Source organism: Vanacampus margaritifer, chromosome 9 (genome assembly GCF_051991255.1).
Source record: "Vanacampus margaritifer isolate UIUO_Vmar chromosome 9, RoL_Vmar_1.0, whole genome shotgun sequence".
Lineage (NCBI taxonomy): Eukaryota > Metazoa > Chordata > Actinopteri > Syngnathiformes > Syngnathidae > Vanacampus > Vanacampus margaritifer.
Genome location: NC_135440.1, coordinates 23,841,272 through 23,869,270, shown reverse-complemented (window position 1 = coordinate 23,869,270; position 27,999 = coordinate 23,841,272). Strand labels below are relative to the sequence as shown.

Here is a 27,999-nt window from a genome sequence, read left to right as displayed (position 1 = left end):
AAAAGAATGGCACCACACTGCAAAAAAACTACTTTTATTGGAATAACTTCATCGTGACTTTTTCCTTCTACTCTCTAATGTGGCTACAACTTAACGGTTTATCAGACCGCGTGGAACCACACTGCCCTTCAGTGGCCAAATCGGGTACAACATGAACAGCGCTCCAAATAAAGGCACACACAGACAAAGGCAAGACAGTATAAAATAATTTCAATAAAATTAGATTTTGGGACATTTAAAATCGATTCTGAATCGTATTAAATGAGAATCGCAATTCTTATGAGAATCAATTTTTTGGCATAATTAGTGGACCGTCACCCGCTGTAGCTCGTTGTTATTTTTGGTGTTTCTCGAGTTGTGACTATGAAGACATACTTAGCCAATAAATCGGATTCTGATGGTTGACATTTAAGGTTACTGAATGTTGGCATAGAATTTTTTTTATTGCGTCTTGTCTTTTTTGCGGTTGTGGCAGGCCGGTGGAGAGCGACAACACTCTGCGGATCAAGAACGAGAAGACGCGCTCGCTTCTGCTCTTCACCAACGTGACGGAGAAGCACTTCGGCAACTACACCTGCTTCGCCACCAACCGTCTGGGGACCTCCAACGCCAGCATGTTGCTATTCCGTACGTTTTTTTTTTCTTCCTTCTCTCTCCGCCCCATTACGTCTCCCCCCGCGCCGCCTCCCCCTCGTTAGATGTCATCCCTCTGCGAGCCCGATCGGCTTTCCCCTCCGTTTCCCCCCGTCAACTCCTCTCGCCCGCGTCGGGCATTAGCGTGGTAAGCGAGTCCTTCATCTCTCGCCGCCTTTCTTCCTCTCCCCCACATTATCCCAGCCGGTGCCCCTTCAATGACTCACTCTCCCGTCAGCCTCATACATCTTGCAACTCCCGTTTTCCCACCCGTGTCAGCCCATCTCTCCATCATCCTCCCCTCCTCTACCTCCAAATCTGCTCCGACCGTCATTAGAGCACAACAAACATCTTTAATTCCGGACGTGTGGCCGACCTAAAAAAAAAAACACGGCCGGAATCATCCCTCCGTGTCATTGCTTGCCGCCGATTTTCTGATCCGAGTCTTTGCCCGCATTGCATCCAAATGAGGCGTGTTGGTTTCACTTTCACTCTTAAATGGTGGGAGGTCGAGTTGAACAATTTGGGAAAATAATCAAATTGAAACTACATCTTACATTTATAAAACTAACTAAAACTATAACTAGACAAAGTGCAATTTCTGCAGAAATTGCGTGGGAATGCTGAAAGATTTGAACGCATGTGCTTATGAAGTAAATTGAAAGATAAATAATGGGAAAATAACACATTTTTATTTGTAGTTAAATGACAAATGAATAAAAACTGGAACTGCGATTTGTCTAAGGTGGGATTTGGGAGTCAGTTGGTATCGAACCATGGAATGTACTCAAATGTGGTCCCGGGTTCTCCGTGGTGGCAGGCAATTGCTCTTAAGCACTTGTTCAAATTCATGGCTATTGGCAAGTTTATTTAAAAAAAAAAAATGATGCTGAAAGATGAATTTAATCATTTCAGTGAAATGATAATCCATTTCCTGATATGATAGTCAGTTGGTATGCATGTACATCATTTAACATAACGGCCATGGATATGTTTGCAATGTACAGTCGGAGGTGGGATTCGAACCTGCAACCTCCTGGTAACTGGACAATGCACTTTCACCGCACCAGCGAGCAGTATCAGACACCTGGCAATGATGATCCATTGTTGTTACATGGCAAAAAAAGTGTGGAGAATAAAAATATGTTTTTGTTTTTTTTTTTGTTGCAAAAATGTCTTTTAATATCATACATTGCTTTCACTGTTAATTTTAAGTGTTAATTTATTTCAGTATCGCTGTACGTCTTAATAGAAGAAGGAAGGTCATATAGTCGTCTCAATTGTATTTTTTTTTTTTTTTTTACACAATACTAAGTGATCTTTTATTTTTTATTTTGCAGGACTTGCACTCGATAAACACTATATGTTTAACCCTAGTGGGAGGTAAAAAGAAGAAGAAAAAAAAAAGAACATAAATCAATAAATATGGAACACAACTAATCATATAGAAGACGGCCCTGGTTGATCTCTTATACTCTGCTGCCACCTGCTGGCCGTTTTTGTAACAACTACCATTGCTTCAAGCATTCTCTTAAGGTCAGAGGCTGCATCAAAGCCTCCTGTATGCTCTAGCATAAAAATAAAAAAACGTATAAATACGTCTTTGGGAGCATGGTAATATTTAAAACAGAACGTATTTTTACGTTTTTGGGAGCAAATGAGTTAACACCCAACTGCTCCAGATGAAGTATATTGCACAGCTGCTTTTTTTTTTTCTCGATAATTGTGTTGGTAAGGCCGGCCACTGCTCAAATGACATCACCGCCGTCCCCGTTATCTCGAACCTGCATCCACACGGCCCGCGAGCCTGCCCGACGGGCGCATCGCGGGAATCAAGGAGGTTAATTAGAAGCCGTTGCAAGTATGATGAGACCGGCCAATTAAACATCGCCGCGCTTCCTCTGGCACGCTCGCAAAATGGTCATTGCATGTCATGGAATTATTATTTATTATTATTTTTTTAATGATGAATTCTTTCTGGTCGTTGGAGTGTGCAAGGTGTCCGTTATCGTTAATAAGCGGCTTGAGGGTCCATCGCGTTCCATACGGTATATATATCAAGTGTGCATGCGTGACAGCAAATGGATTATCTGTCGGCATTGTTTATTTCTATTGCGCACATAATCGGTTATCTTGAATAGTTGGCGAGAGCAGCAATGGCATTAATGACATCACACGTACGTTGCGTGTGACTGACTGCTGCTTCGTTTATTTCTATTTGTCTTATTTATTTCTATGATGCGGTCTGGCATTTCACAGGTAAGAGAGGGGTTTGTTTTTGTTTTCTTTGACCTGTTTTGCAAGATTATATACAAATAACCACCAGAGTGGACGGTTAAAATACATTAGAAGTTCATCTAGAGAGTTGAAATAAATAGCTGGATTTCACTTTCCTTTCTTTTCTTTGATCCTTCCTCGGGTCTCCGGACAACCTCACGACTGTAGCTGGATTCTGAAGTATTCGGTTTAGGTGAACGGTGTGGGATTTTTAAGAGGTTTTAGGCGAACTAATGAGTACACACTCACACTCACGCACACAAAAAATAAAAAATGAAAAAAAGAGAGCAATGATGATGACATGTCAAATCGGTAAAATTACAGAATGAACAATACTGAGCTCTCAAAAGAAAAAAAGAAAAAATAGAGAGTTGAAATAAATGCTCACTGAAATTAAATTAAATTAATGTAGCAGGTTCAATAGAAATAAACAAAATGAGTAGAATTAATCAATACAGTAAAAATAAATAAAAAATTTAAATTAACTGCCTGTTTCGTAACATGCGTCCGCAATGTACGTATCCTATAATGTTAACTCATTCACTGCCTTTGACGGCTATAGACGTCAAAAATTCATTTGAACTATTTCTGTTAAGTTTCACATTTTTTTCCCCACTTTTGTTAACAAGAGTATGAAAACCTAGAAAAAAATTATATTGTACATTTAGAACAGATATCAAATTTGATTAATCGTGAGTTAACTAGTGAAGTCATGCATTTTTTTAAAATTTTAATCGCCTGACGCCCCTAATTTTAATCTTTCCTTTTTTAAAAAAAAAAAAAATTGCATCAGGCGATAATTAATAAAGACTCACGATTAATCACAAATGTAATATCTGTTTTAAATGTACAATAAAAAAAAATCTAGGTTTTCATACTCTTGATAACAAAAGTGGAAAATATGTTAAACTAATGGCCGTCAATGGCAGTGAATGAGTTCATGTTATGGCTCCCCTCAAGTTATTTATGATGAACTCCAACATACACAATAGAAATAAACACCTAAACAAAATGGCTAGAAATAATTCTTTATTCAAATAAAGCTTTTAACACTATACAAAACAACTATTGATTATAACATCATCTCAACTTTTTGTCACAAGTGACAATAAATAACACGATAAGCTGACGAAGGAATCGGCGAAAATGAACCAGTACGCACTTAACTTATATCAGAAATACAATTTTCTGCACTGAAGCATTGCACTGATCATTTTTACCAAAAAATGTTACCAAATTGAAATTTTTACTCAATTTTATTTCCACTCGTAATTGTCTAAAAACCAGACTTTCATCCTTGAGGTGACGTAATGCTGCACGGCTCCCGCAGAGTGAGTCGAAAAACCAAGATTTATTCTCAGAGTTTAAAGATTTGTTCCCAAGCTGTTTTCACACCGGAAATTGTTCAATTATGCATAAAAATATCAGATGATGAAGGGACCAACCAAACCAATAAAATCAATTTGTGCTTGACAGCGATGATAACATCCTATCGTATCGTTCCTGATTTAACATCTTTCCTATTTTCTCTCTTTCCTCCCCGTGCTGGACTTTGGTCTTGAAGGACCGGGTGCCATCCAGGGTCGAGCGAGCGCTCTACAATCAGGCTTAAGCGTCGCCCTCAGCGTTTGGATCTCCCTCTCGGCCGCCGCGCTGCTGAAGGTGTAACAATCGGACCCCCAACCCCGAAAACGGAATAGAACGCCGGCCCCTCTGATGCCCCCCCACCCCAACCCCGAGCCCACCACCTCCCTGCCCCTCGACGGAAACGGAATTGAATTCTTTAATTAACGAACCCATCACTGTGAACAAAAAGAATATGCATTGAGTCATTGCATCGAACCGGAGACGCCCAACTCGCACCCCCCCCCACCCCTTCTACGACCCAGCACGCTCATCGTCTGTCCGTCTCCCGCAATGCCTTGCAGATTTGAGTGTACATAAATGATTATTGTGACCAGTGAGGAAAATGGCTGTCATAACAAAAGGGATGTAACGTATATCTACTGTATGTACTAATGACTGACCTACAAAGTCTGCCTTATGGGGAAAAAGTCAATCATCAAAGTCACTCTGTGGTAAAATGGTGGACATGATGTATGGTAACGTGCCCTGTTTAAGGCTACACACGCATTATATACACGGTGGCGGTCCAAAGTTGACATGTACGCATTATCGCCATTTGGAGCTTTTAGTGATGATGCGCTCGTCAGATCGGCCAATACCGAGAGCGACGACGGACATGTTTTGGCCGATTTTCAAGATCCGCAATCGATTGTTCAAGACGGAACGCCAACTTCTCCATGTTGGTCACCAAAATGGAAAAGGGACTCACAAATTGCTGGAGATAGACCGATATGGTTTTTTTCAGGGTCGATACCGATTATTAGTAGTCAAGGAGACCAATAACCGATATTTGAAGCCGATATTCATTTTCACTAAAAGCGAAAATATTGGCATGAAAAAAGAAAACAACCTCCAGCTCTTTTTTTGTAATTTTTATTTTAAGCATATGTTTGTTGAACAACGTTTAGGGTTTGTAAAATATTGGTGCTTAAAAAAATAAAAATCTTAGTCAATCATCTTTGTTGGAGCCGATATTCATTTTCACTAAAAGCGAAAATATTGGCATAAGAAAAAATTACAAAAAACTCCAGCTCTTTTTTTATTTATTTTAAGCATATGTTTATTGAACAACGTTTAGGGTTTGTAAAATATTGGTGTTTAAAAAAATTAAAAAATCTTAGTCAATCATCCTTGTTTTAAAAATCTAACAAAAAGTTCAGGGATCTCCCAGGAGCATCTCTTCAAAAGTTGAATAAAAAAACTTAAGTAAATATTTCCCTATTGTTTGCTACAGCAAATAAAGTTTAAAATTGTACTTATCTTCGTTTTAATATCCAACAAAGACAGAAGGTGTAGACAGTTCCCAAAGTCAGAAGCATCTATGAAAATTTAATTAATTCCTAGATTTTTTTTCCCTGAACACCTTTAAAATAGATCCGTATAATTCTTCAAAAATGGTCGACGCCGATATTCGTCAAAACGCTGAATATCGGCGCCGATAATTGGCCCAGACGATTATCGGTCTATCCCTGCAAATTGCATTCGATCTGCAATTGAGTTCACTCGCACCAATTTTGTTGATCCGTTCCCATTATTTGAGTATTGGCCGATCAATTAATTCATCGCATCACTAAATGCCCTAAATTAGCGTGCGTAAACTTCGGACCACAACCGACCATATATATTAACATTATCTCTATATATAGTGCACTGTATGGCTTTTTTTCTCTCTTTTTTTTTTATTTCCAACCGTGCGGCAGTTAAACCTGCAGCGAATGATGTCAAAATGTGCACAAAAATAAAAAGATCTGGGTGGGGGTTTGCGGCGGCGGGCATCTTGTATCCCCCCCCCCCCATCACTACCCAGGCCTTTTCACCCCCCCCCCCCCCCCCAATCCCGTATCCATCCACCCCACATCACCAATGTAAATATGCAGTACAGGTGCGGAGGGGCAATTGACCGCCCGCCCCCACTCAGCTTTGTTGCTTGTTGATAGCATGTTAGCCCTGTTGTGACTCCATTCATCACCCCCCCCCCCCTGCCCCCTTCCTCAAAACCACCGGTGTCTATTTGACCTCGCTTTTTTTCTTTATTGGTGTTGCTACTACTACCAATGCTGATGATGTTAATATGTATTTGAATACCTATGAATAGTTATTCCATGTCAGAAGAAGACAAAAAAATATATGGTGATAATGAGTCGTTTGTGGGGGGGGTTGGGTTGGATGGGAGTTTTAGGTGGGGGGGGGTAATTTTTATACTTTGAGACATCTCTCACACACACACACACGAAATAACTGGGAAAAAAAGAAAAAGGTGTAAAGTTTTCCTATTTTGCCATGACAAGCTTTTTAAAAACACTGTCCAAGGGATGATTATTATGATTATTATCATTTGTACCACTCACCCCGTCATATACAGCGTATGTGTCCACATGTCTGAGCATCTTTGTCAATGGGGAAATAAACCATGTAATAATTTGCCGTCCACGTGGTGTTGTATGGTGGGTGGAGCTCAATTATCAGGAACGGATTAAAAAAATTTAAAAAAAAAAAGTCTCGAGAGTACCGCAGCAGCCGTATGAATGTGTCCGAGCAGCAATAACCCCACCACCACTCCAAAAAAAAAAAAAAAACTTTACCCATCTGTTGTCGTATTGACTGTATGCTGTGAAGTTGGTGCTGAAATCATTGAAATTCACCATTTGTGCATGTTGAAAAAAAAAAAAAACACACACACACAAATTCAGAAAAGTACCATTTCACTAGGTTGTTGATTATTATTATTTTTTTTTTTTTTCAGTCACGCTACATTTGTGTCTATGTAACGTGTTCTTGATGATGGAAAAACTTTGGAAAAGAAATGCAGACAAAAAAAAAAAACATTTGTCAATTTGTGGCGGGGCGAGTGAACGAGGAATTGCGGTAAAACGAAGCACGTTAATGTACGTTGTATGGATGGTTTTTGACAACAAAAAAAATGATATTAAAAGTTGTTGGATTTCTCATGGATTGCAGTGTATGGGGAGTGAGGGATTATGGGTAATTGCGGCCATTTTTCTTTACGGGACATGATGGAAACAAAACATTACTTTCTGTTTTAAGTCAGATTTAAACAATTATGAGCCTGGTCATTAGGGGTGTGCCCAAAAAATCGATTCTCATAAAAATTGCGATTCTCATTTAGTACGATTCAGAATCGATTTTAAATGTCCCAAAAGCGATTTTATTTAAATAATTTTATACTTTGTCTGTGTGTGCCTTTATTTGGAGTGCTGTTCATGTTGTACCCGATTTGGCCACTGGGGGCAGTGTGGTTCCATGCAGTCTGATACACTGTTAAGTTGTAGCCACATTAGAGAGTAGAAGGAAACAGTCACGATCAAGTTATTCCAATAAAAATAAAAAGTGGAGCGCGCTAATTAGCATTAGCCAGTCAAATAATTCTGAAGCAAAAATTGTCCCTAATCGAAAATCGATTCTGAATCGAATCGCAGACCCAAAAATCGGAATCGAATCGTGAGACATTCAAAGATTCCCACCCCTACTGGTCATGGTCCAGTCATGGGCCACAGTCCAATCCGTGCTTCTGTGCTCCCTTGGTCTTGATCTGTCTAAGAATTCCGAAACCCGCTGGATCTAGAGAAGAACTGTGACATAACGAGACTCGATGATACGGCAACTGGCGATGGAATGGAAATAAGCAGAAGAAAGAGCTAAACAATGACAAAGGGTAGCACCGAAGCATTGCAAAAAACATCCTTCAAGGATCTGTGGAAGGAAAAAGCGAAGACGAGGTCACCCCGAAATGAATTGGAGGGATAAGCTCAAGAACCAGTCAAGTATGCCATTGTACCAACTCCTGGACAAAACCAACAGAGGTGGAAGGTCTTAGTGTTACCTCCTCTGCTGTGCCCCAACGATTCTACACTAGGTCATGGGACAACGAGAACGACCTGTAGAACTAGAAACCCTTAAGGGCCACCGCAGTTCGTTCTTGTATCCAAGAATGCAGACGCAAGCAGGGATTTTTGGCCACGGACCGCTCATGGTCCAGTCAAAAGGAAGTCATGGGTTTGGTTTTTACAGGCAGATCACAGGATGGTCCCTGGAAAACCTTGATCCAGCCAAGGGGCGTTTGTGCCGGTCATGGTCCAATCAAGGGCTAGTCGCGGTCAAATCAAGGGGCAGTCATGTGCCAACCATAGGCTGTTCTTAGAGCAGTCTTGCACCATCATTAAAACGAATCTGATCATGGACTTCATAGTCATAGTCATCAATCATAGTCCAGTCATGGGCAGACTACAGGCCAATCGGACCTGCAGTATTTTGATGCCATTCTTAAGTGTTCCAGTCTTTCCAAATTTGGACCTCGCCTCTCCCAAAGACTTTGGAAGTAGGAGGATTCGCGCGACTATGCCGCGGTGTGTGTTTGCGCCACCCAGAATGTCAAATGAATAATAAACACAATGTGGCCTATTTTGCGTGTATAAATAAACTATCCTCCAAATCAAGAGCGGGCTAACGCTAATGAGAAGTTTGCTGCGCGTGTGCTGATGAGGAAGTGTTGATGTAGCACAATTCGTGTTACTTGAGGCCCTTTTGAATTGAATTCAGATGCTGTTTCTGTTTGTTTTCCACTCTCAGACGCTTGAAAAGGAATTTATTTTCATGTTTATCCGCACAATTTTTTTTTGGTCTTCCAGAGGATTTCTTGGAATTGTTTCCAAGAAGCAGTCGAATAATTACAGCGCTTTGAGTGTATTTCTCATCTGGCTGCACATGTGCAACCTCTTAATCAATACCTCTGACCGAAAGGCTTTCGGGAACGGCGCGGCCGCCGCGCACGCCCAATTGATCATGTGCCTGCAAGAGCGCTCGTAAAGCCAGAGAGCATAATTCATCACACCTGATATGAGGCTCCCCTAATTGTGCATCGATTGGTCGCTCCTGGGACGCATGTGCGCACCCCCCAAACAGCAGAGAGGAAAATGAATTCATTTTTTCGGGCAGCTATTTTTGTCCCGTGTTGCTCCGTTTTCTCTCTCTCTCTCTCTCTCTCTCTCTCTCTATTGCTGATAGACGTTTGATTTATTTTCTTCCTGGAAGTTGTGCATTAGCATTAGCAAAAGTGCCATTGTTTTATTTATGAGTGATGGCGGTGGCGCTCATCTTTTACAGCAGCCTAAGAATGGCGTACATTAGCCTAATTGTCCAATGTTTACCAAATATCTTTAGGCTCGTTCATTCCTCATGGGCGCAGTCAATGTTACGAGTCTATTAAGGCCCCGCTCTGCCATTACCGCCGCTAATGACTGCATTAGTACACACTGAGCTAGATAGGAAAGAATGGCAATACACTACCCGTACACACAGAGATCCATATGGATCGTCATAGGGAGATTATCCTGGGTTAATCATGGAGGGTCTAGTCATGGCCCAATCATGGTCTAGTCATCGGCCGATCATGGGCTAGTAAGGAGACGGCAATGGTCCAGTCACTGGACGGTAAACAGAGAGTCTCTGGTTAGCCATGGGCCAGTTAAAGACCAGTCATGATTTGGTCATGGTCCAGTCAGGTGTCAAGCAAAAGGATGGTCATGGCCCAATCATGGTCTAGTCATCGGCCGATCATGGGCTAGTAAAAAGCCAGTCAGGACACAGCAATGGTCCAGTCACAGACAGTCTCTGGTTAGCCATGGGCCAGTTAAAGACCAGTCATGATTTAGTCATGGTCCAGTCAGGTGTCAAGCAAAAGGATGGTCATGGCCCAATCATGGTCTAGTCATTGGCCGATCATGGGCTCGTAAAAAGCCAGTCAGGAGACAGCAATGGTCCAGTCACAAGACAGTCTCTGGTTAGCCATGGGCCAGTTAAAGACCAGTCATGATTTAGTCATGGTCCAGTCAGGTGTCAAGCAAAAGGATGGTCATGGACCAATCATTGGCTGGTCTTGAGCTAGCTAAGGGACAGTAATGGCACAGTCATTGAGCAATTAATGTTTCCTTATAGGCCAGTCATGGTTGAATAATGAGTCAGTCATGGGTCCATCATGGTCCAGTAAAGACCAGTCAAGGGCTGGCTGTGGTGTAATTGGCCAGTCATCAGCCAATCATAGTCATGTCATAGGCCAATCTTGTTCCTGTCAAGAGCCAGTTATGACCCGGTCTTGGTCTAATCATGTCCAGTTATACAGTATGCTAGTACTTATGGACTAGTCGTACTTTTTTATGCTTGGTCCAATTAAGTTCCAGTCAGGGGGAAGTCATGGGCCAACAGGTTGTCCTAAGCTGATGATGGATCAATTATGGCTCAGTCATGGGCAGAACGTGGGCCTGTCATTGTCCAGACAAGGTTGTGGTACTTTGTGACGATCAAGCAAACGACAACAGAAGACCTAAGGTAAGATATACATTTTATTCTTCAACAACATCCTACAATTTGTAAAACTGTCACTTAAAAATATTACCTTTGCATTAATAAAAAGTTTTTGATGTTGAAAGTTAGTTCCATTATTCCACACACTAATTCCTTTCTCACAGAATCCCGTTTCCCCGAGTTGAACATTTGTCGCTAATGACAACGCATTACTTAGCAGCACGCAATCCTTTGAAAGTGCGCCGCAAACGCGTTCCTTGGCTGGCGCGGCGGCAGCAGTAAGAAGTGTGTAATCAGATAAAGTGAAACAACTACAATTAGCGGCGAATATGTAATGAGCCTCGGTTTGACAGCCGCAGATGGCGTCTAGTCTCTCTCTTGGTCTGACTTCTCTCTGACAGACAGCGCGAGGGTGTCGTGCCGCTGCCGCTACGCCATCCCCCTTGTCATCATTAAGTCGCCCACCTTTCATTACTCGAGTACTTGCGAGCCGGCGGCCCACTCTTGCCATTTTCCTCGTCAATCAACCGCAGTCTAAATGCTGCTTGTTGGCGCTGAGAGCTGATGGGAGACTTTTTATGACATTTAACAACAAAAACAATAACTGAGGATTTATGATATTAGACATGAGGCACTATGCCAGGAAGTGTCGGCGGGGAAACTTGACAGGTGGTGGAAATGGGCCTGGCATGGGCTGGTCTTGGAATATTAATTATTATTAGGTCCAGAAATTATGGAATAGTCTTGGTCCAGTTATGGGCCCGTCAAGAATCAGCTTGGGACTGACTCCATTGGCCTATCATGACTCAGTCTTGGGCCAGTCTGGGTCTGTTGGACAAACTCGGTCCTCGAGGGCCAACGTCCTGCTGGTTTTGGAGGATTCCCTCTTACAACACAAGCTGATTCCAATCAGCAGGATCGTTAACAGGCTTATGCGAGCTGATCATGTATCGGCTGGGCTGGAGAAGGGAAACACCCAAAACCTGCAGGACTAAGTCTTGAGTTTTGGTCTGTTCTGGGCTAGCTCTAGACCAATCATGGCCCAGTCATGGGACCTGTGCTGGTCCAGTCGTGTGATGATCATGATCCAATTATGGGCCCTTTCATGATCAAGTCATACTCCAATCAAGTCTAGCCATGGCCCAATCACAGATCAGAAATGCCCAGTCATGGTCTGACGATGTTACAGTTAGTGGCTATTCATGAGACAGTAATGGCCCAACCAGGGGCTACTTATGGGCTCGCCATGGACCATATCGGTCCTGCCATGGAGCATCCACGATCTCATCATTAGCCATCCATCTAGTAGGCGGGGCACACCCTGAACTGGTTGCCAGCCAATCGCAGGGCACACAGAGACGAACAACCATACTCACAATCACACCTAGGGACAATTTTAGAGTGTTCAATTAACCTGCCATGCATGTCTTTGGAATGTGGGAGGAAACCGGCGTACCCGGAGAAAATCCACACAGGCACGGGGAGAACATGCAAACTCCACCCAGGAAGGCCGAAGCCCGGACTCGATCTCACGTCCTCTGCACTGGGAGGCGGACGTGCTAACCAGTCAGCCACCGTGCCGCCCATCATTAGCCATTCAATGTTAATTATGTCGAAGTAATTGACCAGTCATAAGATGATCATACACGGTCACGGGCCAGTCCAATCATGGTGATCGTGTTCCAGTTGTGATCCAATCGCGGCAGAGTCATGGTCCAATTAGATGCAGGGCAACGCTATGATAGTTAATGAAAACTAATTAAACTAAAACATTTTCATTTGAACTAAAAGTAACTACAATTATAGCAAACATGTACTTTGTTTTCGCCTTTGTTAATAATATCATACACGAGCTTTCGGGGTTCACTTTAAACAGCAAGACGGAAGAACGAAGATCGAACAGTCGTTTGGGAATTGTACTTTATTACAAAAAACTTAAAGAGACCTATTTTATGGACAAATATTCCCATAAAAGTAAAAGTAATGCGAACTAAACTAAAGGCTTACTTGGAGGCAAGCTTGTGATTGCCTAGAAGATCGTGTTGTGTTTTGTGTTGAACAAGGAAACCATTTGTACTTCACACCGGCACATACACACAAAGCATGTGTCATTGTGGAGTCAAAATCGTTTTTTGTCATCCTTTTACTTGCTGAACTTGTCTTTGACTTCTGTCACCACAGATGTTTCCCCCCCCCCCCCTCGCAAATCCACAAAGTGAAGTTAAAGATGATAGTGGAGGGAGCAATCTGGAGTTTTGATTTGATCAGAAGTCTTTCTTGTTTTTGTTTGCGCAAAGACAGGAAGTGAGGTTGGCTTTCATTTCCTGTTGGGTTTGTAATGTCAGTTAAGCACGCGCCGCCTGTGGGATCTCATGTCAGAGCCTGGTTATGGTTCAGGTTCGTCAGTCAGCTCATAGGCCAGTTGTGGGTCAATCCGTGGTCCGATCGCGGTGTGTGCGTATTCTAAGTAGCTAATCAAAGGACCACCTGGGTATGATGCGTTCTGTTGCTAGTGATCCAGGTCGGCGTGGCGGCGCTTGTCAGTGAGCAGCTGGTGATGAATGTGGTGTCCGCCGCGTGTTCTCCGAAGCACTGAACTGATCTCCTCCCTCGTATTTTCAGTCCCGCGGGGTCGATCCGCTGGCCCGACGCTCGGCTAACGACGCCCGGGGACGCACTAAATCTCGCCGCCCCCTCGCCTCGACTAGATGAAGTGTCATCTTCATCACAGTCGACGTCAACCGGTGTGCCGGCTCGCCCCGCGGCTAACTTCATAGAGAGATATGAAGTCTTAAGCTGTCAAATGCAATACAGCTCAGCTGTAATGGAATAGATTGAGATTCTGTGTGTTTAATATACGGTAGAGTTCTTCAGTGGTCCACTGGGAATGCTTCTGTTGAATGTTCAACCAGCATTTGTGTGACTGAACTCCGTTATACAAACCGCATGCGAAATCCTATCAAGAGTTTCAAGACGCGATATGGCAATAAAAATGACAATAGAGCGTCAAGTCCCTGTTGGAGGTAATGTGTATTACAAAGTGGGTGCCAAGTACCACACAACTCCATCTACTGGATGTGGTGGGTTACTGCAACCACTTGGCCCCAATATACAATAAGTAATTGGACTGCGAAAAGTGAAAAGTGGGATTGTAATGACATAACTAAAATAAACATACAATTAAAAAATATCTAAAAGTACATAATGACTTAAAGCAACCAATTTAAAAACTAATCAATAAACCAACTGGAAAAGTAGCTAACCATCCAACTAACTAAACACGTAGCTAACCATACCGCTAGCCAACTATTTAATTAATGATCCAACTAACAAATCAACTGATTAACCAGCTTCTCCATTAACTAACTAGTCAAGTATGTTAACTTCGATGGTTAACTAACTAAACATCAAAAGTTCAACAAGCTAACAAACGGACTGATTACTAACCTACTAACAATTGAACTAATTCAACAGCCATGAATTTAACCAACTAACCAAGTAGTTGACATCCAAATAACCAGCCAAGTCACTGACTAACCAACTAGCCAACTAACTACTGTAACTAATCAACTGAATAAACCACAAACTAACCAGCCAGCTAATCAACTATAGAAGGGTAAATGACTAAACTAACAAAGTAATTAATCATCCAACAAACCAAACAACCAACTGTTCAACAGAATAACTACAAAAGTAAATAACTGGCCAACTAAAATACCATCCAACTAACTACCCAACCAACACAACGACCAATAATTAACTAACCCACTAAAACAACAACTCAACTAACCCATTAAATAACTAACAGATGAGCTTGATGGCTGTATGAAGTGGTGCATTTGTAATACCCAATAATGAGCCAATCCATCAATCAATCAATCATCACTGAAAACTGAGCTAATCCAATGTGTGCTGATGAGCTTTCTCCCTTTGGCCTGCTCTGATTTGAGTGGCTCTCATAAGCGCAGCAGGCTCACGTGTAAACAAGCGACAACACTTTGCTGATAACAAAGCCCGTCTCCATATAAAACACAATGTGCGCTGCAGTGCATTATGGAAAATGTCTGTCCCCTCTCGTAGATAGATGCAAAAAAAAATGTTTTTTAAACATTCTTTGACTTTATAGTGTTGTTGTATTGTATCTACATCCCAACCCTGCTAACTAGCATCCAACTAACAAGCCAACTGGAAAACTAGCTAACACGCCAAGAAACGACCAACTAAAGAACCAAAACTTAAAACAACAAACAAACTGACAAACCATGAACAACCATGTACAGTACAATTAACTAAGCATAACTTTCAACTAACTTACTAACTGATAAACCAACTACCTATCTGGGTATCTTAGCATCCAACTAAGTGACAAACTGAACATTCAAACCATCAACCACCTAACCAAGTAACTAACCATGCAATTAAATAAATAACCAATGGACTGACTGACTACATAACTAAGTAACTAACTTACTAAAAAAACTACAGTACTTAAACAATTACCTTAAATAAAACTTGTTCATCTAAGTAACTACCATTCAACTGACAAACCAACTAACTAACTAACCACCCAATTGACCATCTCTCAACTTAACAGCTAACTAAACAACCAACTGTTAAAATAACCAACTAACTAACCAAGTAGCTAAACTATTATTGAAACAACCACCGAAACAAAATATCGTACGTCGATGTTCCTTCCACATCAAGCCAACATGTGCCGCAATGCATGATGGGAAAACAACTCTCCCATCTCAGCTAGCGCGGAGATGCTATCTCTGTTTTGTTGTTTGTTTGGTTTTTTTACGCATTGTTTGGCCGTGTTTAGCGTTGTTGCAGCAGGCAGTCTCGTCTTATCTGCGGCGTTAGATCGCGCTGAGGTGGACAAAGAGTGCTCGTTCCCATCGGCATAAATCTGTGTTGATCGTGTTGTTGTGCCGAGAGGGAAAAAGAAGATTATGAAGCAAAGGTAATTACAGTACAAGCCGTTAGAAGATGCACTTTGAGTTGCGGCTCGGTGAAATTACGCCAAAGTGACGCCTGGTCTGATGGATGGCTTGCGGCGGAATGGCCTTTTAGGCGTACATCCTGTTTATGAGGTAGACTTGTGCAAACTTTCCTGTCTTCTGCAGGCGTGACAACAAAACTATAAAAATGCTTTCATGATGACAACTTACCACTCAAATACAAGTTTTCTTCTTGGTGGGATTCGTTTGCGGAATCGTCACTTTAAACACTAACCATTGAACTGGAACCTTAATTTAAAACCTTAATCCTGTTTTGAAACCCTACTCCTTGTTTGAAACGAATTTAAAACCCTAACCCTACTTTGAAACACAATATTTTATTTTAAATGTAATTTCAATTTATGCCCCATTAAACCCTAATTTGAAACCCTACTCCCAGTTTTAAACCCTAATTTGAAACCCCAATAATACTTTAAAAGCCCAATTTGGAACCTTCCTCTTGATTTGAAACCATACTTCGAAATTCTAACCCTAAATTAAAACGCTAATTTGAAACACCAACCCTAGCTTGAAGCTCTGATTACCCACATTTCAAACCCTAGACCTAATTTGAAGCCCTAATGACGACTGATTTGAAACTGTAATCCACATTTGAAGCCCTATTTTGAATGCTCAACTTTGTTCTGAAGTCCAAACCACATTTTGACCCTAACAGAGCGTTAAAACTTAACCCGGGTTTAAAAAAAAATCAACACTTGCTGTTAGTGCTAAAAACTTTCATTTGAAAGCAAAGGCCTTGCTGACAACCGAACCATTTTCAGGGTTTTTAGTGACTTGACGAGGTTGAGCAGAAGGCTGCGAAAATTCGAGTCCTTCTCTCCAAGTTCATCTTTTCATAAATAATGGCGGGCCTGTACGCGCCTTACCTCGTATTGATGGTGAAGAAGAAACAAGTGGTGAGCGATGCTCCTTTTATGATGTGCAAATTCCTCATGTGGAAGCAACGGCAACTATGTCCTCATTCCAAATCAATGAGAGACAACGAAAAAAAAAACACAATGTAGATTAGCATTTTAAACCCGAAACCTAGACTGACACTTTGAAAGTCCAACATGGGCTTGAAACCCTAATACATTAATTCAAAAGTGTTTTATGATGGCAACTAACTAGGGCTGAACGATTAGTTGCATTGGGGGGGCAGAAACGTATGTTGTGTCCGATTCCATGAATGAAAATGAGGACGAAGGAAATGATTATTGCTCGTCGTTACTCACCTTCATTTAGGTGCCGCCGGCGCAGTCTCTTTTATTTTTTGTAGCATTGCATTGGTGAACTAATCAGGCCAAACGGCGAACAAACAACAAAAACTGTCGGCTGAAACGGTAACCACGCCAGAACACAACAGCTACAAACGCGTTTAGCTTAGTTTAGCTTAGCTTAGTTTACCAAAACAAAAGTCTGTGATGCATTCGTGGCCCCTCCCGACAATGGGAAACTACGCAACCCGCGACCCACCCACAAGGATTGCTACAGAATGCTAGTGTTTTTAAAAAAAAAAATCTAATCGGAAAATGTTACGTCATATAAGATGGTATAATTTTACTTTGCCTACACTTTAGCATGTGTGAGTTTACTGACTGGAGATCGCTAAGTTGTTTTTTTTTTTTTTTAAATATGTATATTGAATGTATTTATTGATAAATACAGTGTTTAAAAAGTGAAGTGTTTACATGTCATGTTTCATGCAAATTAGGTAAATTGTAACTGTAATTGTGGTAGAAAAAACGCTGATATTGAGGCTTCATTTGCCTTTATCTTAAGATCATATAATCAAATCTTTTGTTGGGTAAAAAAATCATTGAAAAAAATAATTGCCTATGATATCGGAATCTCAATTTTGGGGGGTGGGGGGGGGGTCACATTTATAACTCAAATACACTTGTTTTTTTATCTACTGTATGGGAGTGTACAACAATTGGTGGGATTTTTTTGTGCATGGTCACATGTAAAACACGCCTACCCTGGTTTGAAATCTCAATTAAAAACATTGTCTTAAAACCCTCATTTGAAACTCTAACCCAATCTTGAAACCCTACTTTGGAACCCTAACCCTGGTTTTCAACCGTAATTTGAAACACTGAACCTACTTTAAAACCCAAATCCTAATTTGAAAACTTGCTTTGTAAACCTAACAACTTAAAAACCCTACTTTGAAACCCTGATCTACTTTGAAGCCCTAACCTTGTCTTTAAAGATGATTTAAAACCCTAAACTTGAAACCCCAATTTAAAATCTTAACCCATACTTTAAATAGCAAATTAAAACCCAAATCCAGTTTTTGAAACCCCAATTTTAAACTGTAACCCAGGCTTGAAACCCTACCCGATTTTTTTAAAACTCCTAACATACATCCTTAAAAATAACGGGAAGAAAATGAAAAAAAGTTTAAAAACAATTATAATTAAAAAAAAAAAACATGCCTTTATTCTTTGAAATATCCGACTTTTTATTTTTCTGTGCACGTCCCATTTTGCCTTTGTTGTCATCGTCCGTGTACCATCGCAATATTGTCGCCCTGCCTTTGGCAAACATTTCCATGTCAGCGTTCTTATTGCCTGATCTGTCTAACCCGCTGTCATTATTGGGGAGGAAAAGTCAACAAGGAATGCTTTCCAGAAAGGTAGAAAACTGAAGGTTGGGGGACAAAAAAAAAAAAATGATTGTGGACGTTTGGCAAATACAAATAAAAATATTTTCATACGAGCTGGGGGAAAATGAGACGCTATCTTTTGTCTTTAATAGCGTAAACATTGGGAGTCATGTAAACAAAACAGCCCCTTTTTGCTTCGCTTTGTGTTGCTGGGAAATTTTGCTAATTTACCAGAATGCGTTATGCACCTGCCACATAGAATGCGCGTGCGTGTGCGTGTGCGCTTGCGTTGCTGTGACGCTCTGATTCGGAAAAATAAATTAGGCCATTCAGATAAGACTTAATAGTGTTGAATAATAACAAGAACGACAAGCACCAGATTAAATAGTGAGTCATAGTTTCATCTTTTTTTTTTTATTCTGAGGACTCACAAGCACATGAATGTTAGACTTTTAATGACGTCCAGTCTCGGTGAATGTTTGGTGTCCAGCAGAAGGCAGCGAATATGCTACATGTGTTTGCATCATAACATACATATTGTAAATAAAACGACATTATTTTCTACAACATGACTAGTGTTGCTATTCTGCTATGTAGAGCCAGTAAAGCTCCTAAAAGTGTCAAACCCCCTAACCAAGCACCTGTAACCTCAATTTACACTCACGTAACCCCACAACTCCTACCCCTAACATAATCTTACCAACCCCAAACCTAAAATCCAAACCAAACCTTGACCGGACCCCTAAAGTATGCCAAACTCTACCCCTAACGTTATGTTACCCTAGCCCGATCCTATCCAATACTAAACTTACATCTTGACGTAACGTAACCCAAACCCTGACCACAATCTAGACCCCAACTTTACTTTTAATTAACTAACTAGCTAACTGGTCATCTATCTATCTATCTATCTATCTATCTATCTATCTATCCGTTTATCCACATAGCTAGGTAGCTTAGCTAGCTAACTAGCCAACCAACTACATAGCCAATTAGCTACCTTGCTAACACCATATCCAATTTTAACCCCAACTGTATTGTTTTCTTTACTCTAAAGTAACTAGAGACCGAGCAATCTGAGATTTTTAAGCGCAAATGTCAGATGATAACTAATAATTCGGCATATTACTATACATGAATGCAAATTCTTATCATATCTAAAACACTGCTTCCAGACAAAGAATCAGGATGCTAAAAATAAATGAATTTTACAAAGTAACACCAGAACTTGAAACTGTATAATAGTCTTATATTAATGGTGGACATGGGAATTACCAGTTGTGTGTTTTTAAATCTTTTTTAATTTACGCGACGTTAAAATGCTATAATATGCTCGCTAATACCCGTTGACATGACTTCTTAACGCAAGGACATTATTGGCACTAAAGTGGAGTGTTTTGTTGTTTTGCAGTCAATTACATGGAGTAAATTAAGTACTGGGATCTGACCCAAACCTTAACCTGACCCTAACCATCTCTACCACTAATGTAACCCAAAACCCTAACCCTAAAATAAACTTACCCCAACTCAATTCAAAACCAAACTGTACACTAGTTTTATATCTTTTGATATTCATTTTTCTGGCGCCTTTGTCCACATCCCGCCATTGTACAAAATGGTTGCTTGTTTCCAAGGCGCTCTGCTCTGCTCATCGTGACGGGCGGCGGCGCTTCTGCTAAGTGACACGCGGCACCACAACACGCCCCAACTCACGTGCCACAAACATGAACATGACATTAATTTCCTGCCGCCGGCGGTGATAAAGAAATAAACCGAGCTGTTAGATAGCATTGATCTCTTCTTGTTTGCTCTCCTTATCGTCCCCGCCCTGCTTGGGGGCCCGCCACGGGGGCCGGTACGACAGGCACCCGTTCAGGCGGGCCCTCGCCCCCTCCATCACGTTGCCCACCGTACCCCGCACGGCCGCCGACGAGAAGTAAAAGATGAGCGGGTCCAGGCAGGCGTTGAAAGTGCTGCACAGCAGGGCCTTGTCCCGCCATTCGGGGTTCCGCCAGGTGATGAAACCCACCACGTGGGACACGTTGTAGGGGCCGAAGCAGACGGCGAAAACCAACAGCGTGCCCAGCGCCATCCCGATGGCCCGCAGACGCCGCCGCCGGTCGATGTGCTGCAACCGCGAAAGGATCCGGATGAAGTTGATGTAGCAGAAGCTGCAGATGAGGAAGGGGATGCAGAAGAGAACCAGGCAAAGCTCCAGACGGACCGGCAGGAGCACCAGCAGCTGAGCGTCGGAGAAGTCATCGTAGCAAACCTTCTCCGGGGCCGGAGTCGGCGCCGGAGTGGTGACGTTGGATTCCGCCGTGGCGCTGATGGGCTGGTCCGACGCGCCGATGAACGGCATGATGAAGACGATGCTGAGGTGGGTGAAGGAGAAGATCCAGAAGAAGACGCTGGCGGCGACGGCGTAGAGCGGCCGGCGTTTCAGGCTGTGCTGGATGGGGAAGGCCACGCCCAGGTAGCGCTCCACGCTAACGGCGGTCAGGAAGAAGATGCTGTTGTAGATGGTCATGTAGAAGATGAAGCCCGACATGGGGCACAGCGCGTAAGGCATCTCCCACAGCATGTCGTTCGCCGCCTCCTGCATCTTGAAGGGCAGGAAGAGCAGGAAGAGGAGATCCGAGATGGTCAGGTTGAGGAGCAGGATGTCGATGGGCGTGGCCTTTTGCCGCACTTTGCTGCAGAAGGTGTAGAAGGCCAGCACGTTGGCCGGGAAACCCAGCACGAAGGTGATGACGTAGACGGACAGGCACAGCTCCATGCTGCACTCCTGCATGGACAGCTCCTTCAGAAACATTGGACCGGCGGCTCCCCCCCCTCCCCCACCCGGGTCGGAACGAACTCCGGCGAGAGACGTCTGCTGATGGTTAGCTCATTTTTTCTGCAGAAAAATTGGAAAATGGAAAAGAGATTCCTTCACAATACATTCACAACTGGTGGATTCCGCGAGACACGATTACTGTAACGGCCTTTTGCCCGAACTCCTTCGAAAGAGCATCAAACAGCTGCAGCTCGGGTTCGGACCAGAATATATGACTCCAGTTCTAAAGACTTCTACACGAGCTCTGAGTCAACTCCCGGTTAGACTTTGACCCACTTGGGTTCTGAGGTCCGCAAACTCGAGTCAATAAGTGGGGGGCGGAGTTCAAAAGCAAACATGGCGAAGCAGCATTTAGCTGTTATGCTGCTACGCAAATGGAATAAGCTTCCAACAGAAGTGTGGTCAGCCCAGAGTGTAAATGCTTTTAAATGTGAGGTAATTGTACAGGAATGGATAGTGGTACATGGGCTCCCTCTAGTGGTACGTGAAGAATCACGTAACTTTCAAGTACATTTGTATTTCATTTTTAAAATAGTTTTTCAAACATTTATTTAGGTAAGATTTTGGTGATTTGAATTTTAATATATATTATTTTTTTGGGGGGGGGGGGATTATATATATATATAAATTTTTTCTTCCTTCAGTCGTACTTGTAAGACGTTTAACTCATTCACTGCCATTGACGGCTATAGACGTAAAAGAATTATTTGAACTATTTCTATTAGTTTCACATTTTTTCCCACTTTTGTTAATAAGAGTATGAAAACCTCATTTTTTTTTTATTGTATTACAACAGATATAAAATTTGTGATTAATCGTGAGTTAACTAGTGAAGTCATGCGATTAATTACGGTTGAAGATTGTAATATAATCTTTTCTTAAAAATAAATATATATTTTAAAAAATATTTATTATTATTTTTCTTTATTTGAAGAAAAGATTATTAAAAATCAGGGGTGTCCAAAAAAATTTTGTTTTAATCGGAATTATTCGCATGACTTCACGAGTTAACTCACGATTAATCACAAGATTTATATCTGTTCTAAATGTACAAAAAAACACGTTTCTAGGTTTTCATACTCTTGTTAACAGAAGTGGGGGGAAAATGTCAAACTAATAGAAATAGTTCAAATAAATTTTTGACGTCTATAGGCGTCAGTGGCAGTAAATGAGTTAAGAACTACTGATCTACTATAACGTTTTGGGTGGCGGGTTTTGGTACTCATTTTACGCTAGGACAGCATATTCTTCGCTTTTCTTTCAAGATCAACTAACAAGATTAGAAGGTAATAAATACCATCATGACGACTATCGGCAAATGTTGGCGTATTTTCGTACGACACGTGAGTTTGTGTACAAGCGCATAAATTCAACTTCCTCGCAAACACGATGGAGTGTCTTCTTCTTTATTAACTGTCCGCTTGTGTACTCGCAAGAGGCAGACAAACATTTGACTCCATGATGCTCTCTGATGTCATTCTGCACACACCAAACAAACTCTTGTCGTTTTTTTTTTTGTTTGTTTGTTTTTTACTGGCCAGCCCCTGCGTTTACCGTCAATAAATCATTGAAATTAATTAAATGTATTCCACTTCAAAGACGGCCATATTACTCGAGAGAGAGAGAAAAAAAAACACATTTACAAACACAAAGTAAATGGATTTGAACACTCGATATTTCATTTCCCTCATTGGAAAAACAAAGCACCTCTATGTCTCTATCGAGCTAATAGGCTTAAGGTTGACATTTGGTTCACAGCTATTTAAAACAGAAAAAGTACGTTTTTAATCAATTAACTCATTCACTGCCATTGACGGCTATAGACGTCAAAAATTCATTTAAACTATTTCTATTAGTTTCACATTTTTTTCCACTTTTGTTAACAAGAATATCAAAAAAAATGTTGTACATTTAGAACAGATATAAAATTAGTGATTAATCGTGAGTTAACTAGTGAAGTCATGCGATAAATTAATGTAATCGCCTGCGCCCCTCATTTTTAATAATATTTTCTTCTTCTAAAAAAAAAGAAGGTATTTTTTAAAAGTTGTTAATAATCTTTTCTTTAAAAAAAAGAAAATATAAAAAATTAGGGGCGTCAGGCGATTTTTAATCTTTTTAATCATAATTAATCCAATGACTTCACTAGTTAACTCACGATTAATCACAAATTTTATATCTGTTCGAAATAAAAAAAATTCTAGGTTTTCATACTCTTGTTAACAAAAGTGGGAAAAAATGTTAAACTAACAGAAATAGTTAAAATACATTTTTGACGTCTATAGCCGTCAATGGCAGTGTATGAGTTTATGATATACCGTAATTAAAAAAAATAAATCTAATAAAAAGTAAGTCAAAACTGTCAAAAACATATACAAATGGTAAAACTATTAACTCAATGTTACCGTGACTATCAAATGAAGCCACTTAACATGCTAATTCTTAATTATGAGCAAACAAATAATTTCATGTTTCAGAAAAAAAAATAAAAATTGTTAGACAGCTAAGATATACATTTTTACAAAAAACGAAAGTCAAAACTATCAAAAGCACAAATATTGAAAAACAACAACAAACACGTAAAAATGCTTGTAATGATGAATATTAAAGTGATCAGATCAGATCAAGTCGAACCACAGTTAGCATGCTAAGTCATCATGCTAAGAGCATTTTTGTTCAAAGTTTCACCTGGTAGCACTAAAAACATTGAATAAGCAATTTTTTCTATATATATATTTTTTAAACAAAAACAAAAATTCTTACCTCGCATCCAACAAGGTGCACGCAAATTTCTCCAAAATCCTCTCGTGTTCCCTCACTTTTTTTTTTTGCAGCTAACTTCCTGTTCCAGCAGCACTTAATCGGCCCCCGCGTTTGCCGCCCGTCTTGGCCCGTCCCCCCCTCGCCGCTGTGCTTGCTCAGCTTGCTTTATTGGATCTCTCTCTTTATGCCGAGCCGGCCGTCCATTTCCACTTTATTTACATGGCGCTCCCGAACATCCAGCGTGCGGATAACGGCAGTTATTGCAGCGCTGCAATTTATCAGCTCGCCAAACAGCGTCTCCCCGGCGACGGGCGAGGGGCTCGCACCGCCTGATGCGGGTTATTAAATCATATTCGGTTATCTGCGCTTCTACATGGATGCGTTCCGTTGTTAGAGCGAGAGTTGGGGGGGGGGGGGGGGCGCAAAAGGCCATTTGACCTGCCGGACACGGGGCCGACATACGGCGCGGTTGGGCTAATCAAACAGCGGCCTGTTGTTTGCCGACTCGAATCGTCAACGAGGTTTTCATTCAAAGGTGGATTATGGCTGACAGGTGAAAAGACTTCTGTATGCCAAAGTCCACCCCGGCCATGCCTGAAGTGTTTATTCTGCTGTGATGAGAGTGACGCGGTGTTGACGGTTTCGGACTCGGGGTACGGGGATGCATTGAAAGTAGCCGTGCACCATATTCAGGGCCCGGGTTCCAAATTTCAACTTTGAACAGACTCACTTCCCTGACTTCCTGGTGGGGGCCCGGGTCGGAACCATGTAGACCTACTTGACCTTTTGGGCCAAGGGGTGCCGATTGTGTATATTTAAAAGGTTAGGGTTTGAGTTTAGGGTTATGATTAGGTCATAATTTAGTTGATGGTGGAAAAAAGTTTGGAAATGATAACCAGGCATTTGACCAGGGGTGTGTAGACTTTTTATATCCACTCTATATGTGCTTAGATTGGTTATGCGACCAAACCTGTTAACTTTAGAAAGATTCAAAAGGCATTCAACAATCCAATTCATTTTTTTTTTGGGGGGGGGGGGTTAGTCGAGTCATCCGTCATGCAACCGAAACAAGTGCTTATTTTTTCATCCAAGTAATGGATGTCACCATAAAAGGGATTAAAGGCAAGTAGTAGCAGTCAACTACACGAGATTATCTGTCTGTTTATTAATTTACTGCATGTCTGACTGTGTTGTAAGCGAGCCGCCCTTCAAGCAGCAACATGGCAGCTTAGCAGAAACTCATCTCGTCTGTCGAGAAGGCCGGCGGGGGAGGGGAGGGGGGAGGGGGGGGCGTAGTGTGTGTGGGGTGTCTTCTTATTCACCGAAAAAAGTGAAGGTTCATGCGCGAGGGATTAACAACAACAACAAAGAAATCCTACCCTATGCCATAAGCGTAAATTTCACAAACCCGAACCTTAGCTCATTAACTGCCATTAACGGCTATAGACGTCAAAAATTCATTTGAACTATTGCTATTAGTTTCACATTTTTTCTCCACTTTTGTAAACAAGAGTATGAAAACCTAGAAAAAAAATATTGTACATTTAGAACAGGTTTAAATTTTGGTGATTAATTGTGAGTTAACTATTGTCATGCGATTAATTACAATAAAAAAAAAAAATCATGACGCCCCTAATTTTTTAATAATATATTTTTTTTTTCTTTTTTAATTAGGGGCATCAGGCGAATAAAATTCTTAATTGTAATTAATCACGACTTCACTAGATTAATCACAAGTTTTATATCTGTTCTAAATGTACAATACATTTTTTTCTAGGTTTTCATACTCTTGTTAACAAAAGTAGAAAAAAATGTGAAACTATTAGAAATAGCTCAAATGAATTTTTGATGTCTATAGCCGTCAATGGCAGTAACTCATTTACTTCATAAATTCATTAAAAAAAAAAAAAGATTATTAAAAATTAAAGGCAAGAGGCGATTACAATTTTTAATTGTAATTAATTGCATGATTTCACTAGTTAACTCACGATTAATCACAAATTTTACATCTGTTCTAAATGTACAATAAAAAAAAATCTAGGTTTTCATACTCTTGTTAGCAAAAGTGGGAAAAAAAAAAGTGAAACTAATAGAAATAGTTCAAATGAATTTTTGACGTTTATAGCCGTCAATGGCAGTGAATGAATACAATTTTTTTTTTTAAATATTATAAATTCGGGGCGTTATTGCCAACGTGCTTGGGTCACACCCGTGTTCCAATGTGAACCGAGCATGACAGATGTTGATCATTAGCAAGGTGCGCCATCGTCCCGTTTTTTCAAAACAGGGACTTGCCGTATTTGCCGCACAGCGATCACATCTTTCATTCATTCTATTTTTAGACTTACGACTGTTGGGCTTTTGATGCTTTCGGACACAATAAAAAAGACAGTTGCGTTGTGAAAGCCAGCCCGGTGATAAATCTGAAGGTGGGCCCCAAAAAAAGCTGCTAGTGTTTGGATCGAGACGATAAAAATGTCTGGAAAGGTTGAGCAGCATTGTAAAAAGGACAAAACATATCTGGTGCGAGGATTCACGTCAAATGGCGGCTGATGGCGGCGATTACAAGTGTCCTTGAGATTAGGGTTGACCTTGAGTGGAGGCTTCGGGTTCAGGGTTCGGGTTTACGGTTTTGGTAGGGTTGCAATATGGGTAGGATTAGTGTCAGGGCAACGATGTGGTTTATGGGTTCATTTAACGTAGGGATCATATTAATGATAATGAAAATATTGTGATATCACGACATTAACATGACATTAAAAGCAGCACATTACAGTTGTAGCACCCTCTGGTGGTTAGTTTATTAGTGCATCTTAATTTTAATTATGAGTGTTTTGGCCACTGCAGCGGCTATTAGGGGCGGGAATCTTTGCATGTCTCACGATTTGATTCCAATTTTTGGGTGTGCGATTCGATTCAGAATCGATTTTCGATTAAGAACGTTTTTTTTTTTTTTTTATTCAAAATGATTTGATTGACAATGATTTTTGCTTCAATTTATAGATGTTCAAGGAGTCTGCTCCAGTCTGACTCGCTAATGCTAATGCTAATTAGCGCGCTACTTTTATCACTCAAAAGAACGGCTCCACGCTGCAAAAAAAACAACTTTTATTGGAATAACTTGATCGTGGCTTTTTCATTCTACTCGCTAATGTGGCTACAACTTAACAGTGTATCAGACCGCGTGGAACCACACTGCCCCCAAGTGGCCAAATCGGGTACAACATGAACAGCTCCCAAATAAAGGCACACACAAACAAAGGGAAGACAGTATAAAATAATTTATTATCATTATTATTAATATTATTATTATTATTATTATTATTATTATTATCATTATTATTATTATTATTATTATTATTAACTAATTTAATCTCCAGAAGAAAAAAAAAAGTATAAAATAATTCAAATAAAATCGATTTTGGGGACATTTAAAATCGATTCTGAATCGTTCGAAATGAGAATCGCGATTCTTATGAGAATCGATTTTTTGGGCACACCCCTCGCGGTTATAGTCCTATAAATCAGTCAAACAAACAAATATTTTTCAACATATCTGTAAAAAATAAATAAAGCCGAACACAGTCTTGTGAACTACAAAGACCATGATGCTTTGCACCACCGAGCCAATAGGAGCACATGATAATGACATGACCAAACCTATTTTATGTCACTGTTGTTATTACGTACAAAAACAACAGTTTTGTTTGTTTGTGTTTCCAGGAAGGAAATAAAAAGTAATCTGCCGTAAAAGATTGTAGATAAAGCATGTCGGCGGTGAGACGCTGACAGATAAATGATTATTACAAGGTCTTTAATGTAAAGGAATCCGTCGGCGCCGCTTTCAACGAGTCCGCCGCCAACACGGCAACACGGACGACGGCAAACATAAAACATTAACTTCCGCCTGTTATCTAAAATGTCTCCAG

General features: G+C 40.9%; 3 protein-coding genes and 1 long non-coding RNA gene across 6 annotated transcripts in view; 1 reads left to right on the top strand and 3 right to left on the bottom strand.

Annotated features, from left to right (window-relative positions):
- Positions 1–6,964, top strand: part of iglon5 (IgLON family member 5) — a 141,956-nt gene extending 134,992 nt beyond the window's left edge. The window contains exons 7-8 of the mRNA XM_077575809.1: positions 476–627; positions 4,475–6,964. Of these exons, the coding sequence (XP_077431935.1) occupies positions 476–627; positions 4,475–4,578 (256 nt within the window). The 3' untranslated portion in view covers positions 4,579–6,964. The remainder of the gene's footprint in view (positions 1–475; positions 628–4,474) is intronic.
- Positions 1–17,312, bottom strand: part of LOC144057854 (uncharacterized) — a 79,071-nt gene extending 61,759 nt beyond the window's left edge. For all 3 annotated transcript variants that reach the window (XR_013295336.1, XR_013295335.1, XR_013295334.1), the window contains exons 1-2: positions 17,093–17,312; positions 16,745–16,828 (exon numbers count right to left, since the gene is read on the bottom strand). This is a non-coding gene — a long non-coding RNA (uncharacterized LOC144057854). The remainder of the gene's footprint in view (positions 1–16,744; positions 16,829–17,092) is intronic.
- Positions 17,313–18,898: 1,586 nt separating this feature from the next.
- On the bottom strand, positions 18,899–21,283 carry LOC144057864 (free fatty acid receptor 2-like). The gene has a single exon (XM_077575832.1). It carries the CDS (start codon positions 21,281–21,283, stop codon positions 20,249–20,251), a length of 1,035 nt encoding a protein of 344 aa, XP_077431958.1. The 3' UTR covers positions 18,899–20,248.
- Positions 21,284–21,337: 54 nt separating this feature from the next.
- LOC144058272 (uncharacterized) overlaps positions 21,338–27,999 on the bottom strand; it is a 31,228-nt gene continuing 24,566 nt past the window's right edge. The window contains exon 10 of the transcript XR_013295411.1: positions 21,338–21,367. The gene's annotated coding sequence lies outside the window, so the exon portion shown is untranslated. The remainder of the gene's footprint in view (positions 21,368–27,999) is intronic.